The 1,543-nt window shown below is 47.2% G+C and overlaps 1 protein-coding gene across 1 annotated transcript; it reads right to left on the bottom strand.

The window, feature by feature from the left end:
- Nucleotides 1–433: 433 nt before the first annotated feature.
- Nucleotides 434–1,014, bottom strand: LOC106869023 (uncharacterized). Its single transcript, XM_014914516.1, has 2 exons — nt 920–1,014; nt 434–881 (listed from the first exon to the last, which is right to left on the bottom strand). Exons 1-2 carry the CDS (start codon nt 1,012–1,014, stop codon nt 434–436), a joined length of 543 nt encoding a protein of 180 aa, XP_014770002.1.
- Between the last annotated feature and the right edge of the window lie 529 nt (nt 1,015–1,543).

Raw genomic sequence — 1,543 nt, 5'->3', positions numbered from 1 at the left:
GCTCCGAGAATAGGGGTTGGTAGCTTGGCTACTATGAATACCCACTGAAAAGTGCGGCGTAGACCTAAATCTTGTGTGAGAGACTGCTCGCCGTAAGTAGGGATCGACGATTGGTTGACAGCTTGGAGACAGATGGGTGTTGCACTTCACTTTCCAGTAACATAAGAAACAGGAAGGATGCTGATTTCTGCACCGGTATCGACCAGGAAACGCTTGCCTGTGAGGCGGTCATTTATGAAAAACAGGCGACTTTGCGGATGTAAACCAGGAACTGCAGCCGCGTTCAATTTCTGGTTGAATCGTTTTCAGAATGAGGAACTGAAAACGAACAGGGTCTTGTGTATCGGTTCGCCTGTGCTCCAAACTTCCGGTGATGCCAGCAAATGCCATTCAAATTACGGGATGAACTCGGACTTCTAGAACGTCTTCCAAGTCATCGTACGGGACTGTTGTTGCGGTGGTGCCTGTCATATGATATAGCTTGTACTTTCGTTGTCAGGAGCTGTATATGTGATTCCTGCTCTTTTATTAAAGCTCGTAGTTCGGCCAGATCTGTTGCGCTGGTGGAAGGCGGGAAAGGATTGGTTGGTGGAGCTGCTGTTACAACTGCTGACATGGACGGACAACTGCTCGGGACATCGGCAATGCGGTCGGCTAATTCAGCGAGTTCCTCCACTGACGAGTTGTCTTTGGTGTCAGCGAGGATCACTAGTGTATTAGATGGCAAACGCTGTACAAAGAGCTGCTTCAACACTCTGTTGGGTAGCTTATCATCTCCCATGAGTTGCTTCATTCGACGCAAGAGCTGGGAGGGCTTCTTGTCTCCTAATTCTTCTGTGAGAAGTAGCTGGCGGAGACGCTTTTGTTGAGACTCTTCCGTCCTAGTGAGCAGAGTGGTATTGAAAGTATCATAAGATACCGTGCCGGAGGAGCCATGATAAGGTCGCGGACCTTGTTCAGGATTTCAGGTGATAAGGATCCGATAACATGTGTGAGGCGAGCGGCATTGCTCATAATGCGGCTCAAAGCGAACTGGGCCTCGATATGACAGAACCACAATGGAGGATCATGAGTCCAAAAGGGTGGTACTTTGATGGAGATTGCAGCCTATAGTGTCGCGTCGACGACCGGGGCGTTATTGATGCAGTTCTGCTTGCTGGAGTTCATGATGTGGCGAGTCGGCGTGGTTCTTCGGATTTGGTGTTTGGTTGGACGGTTATTGCTGCAGGTACGGAGATCAGTATTCCAGTGGTGTCGAGTAAACTTTGATGAAGGTTGTGGTTCTTGCTTAAGTCGGAGTCACCATTTTGTAGTGCATATGGTGTTGAACATCGGGGTCACCATTTTTTAGTGGTTATGTATCCTGTCGTAGTGAGTTGGTCTGTTGAATTTGAATAAACTGCATAGACTCGGTAATCGGAGTATAACTTTATTTATTTAGCATAAATGATACTGTGTTGAGCGGACATCGAAACATATCACTACATTACAAATGTGTATAACTAGCTACGAGCTATATGTGGAGAAAGCATGTTATTGGTTT

This window comes from Octopus bimaculoides, chromosome 14 (assembly GCF_001194135.2).
Source record: "Octopus bimaculoides isolate UCB-OBI-ISO-001 chromosome 14, ASM119413v2, whole genome shotgun sequence".
Lineage (NCBI taxonomy): Eukaryota > Metazoa > Mollusca > Cephalopoda > Octopoda > Octopodidae > Octopus > Octopus bimaculoides.
The sequence above is the reverse complement of the archived record's forward strand: the minus strand, read 5'-3'. Positions and strand labels throughout refer to the sequence as shown.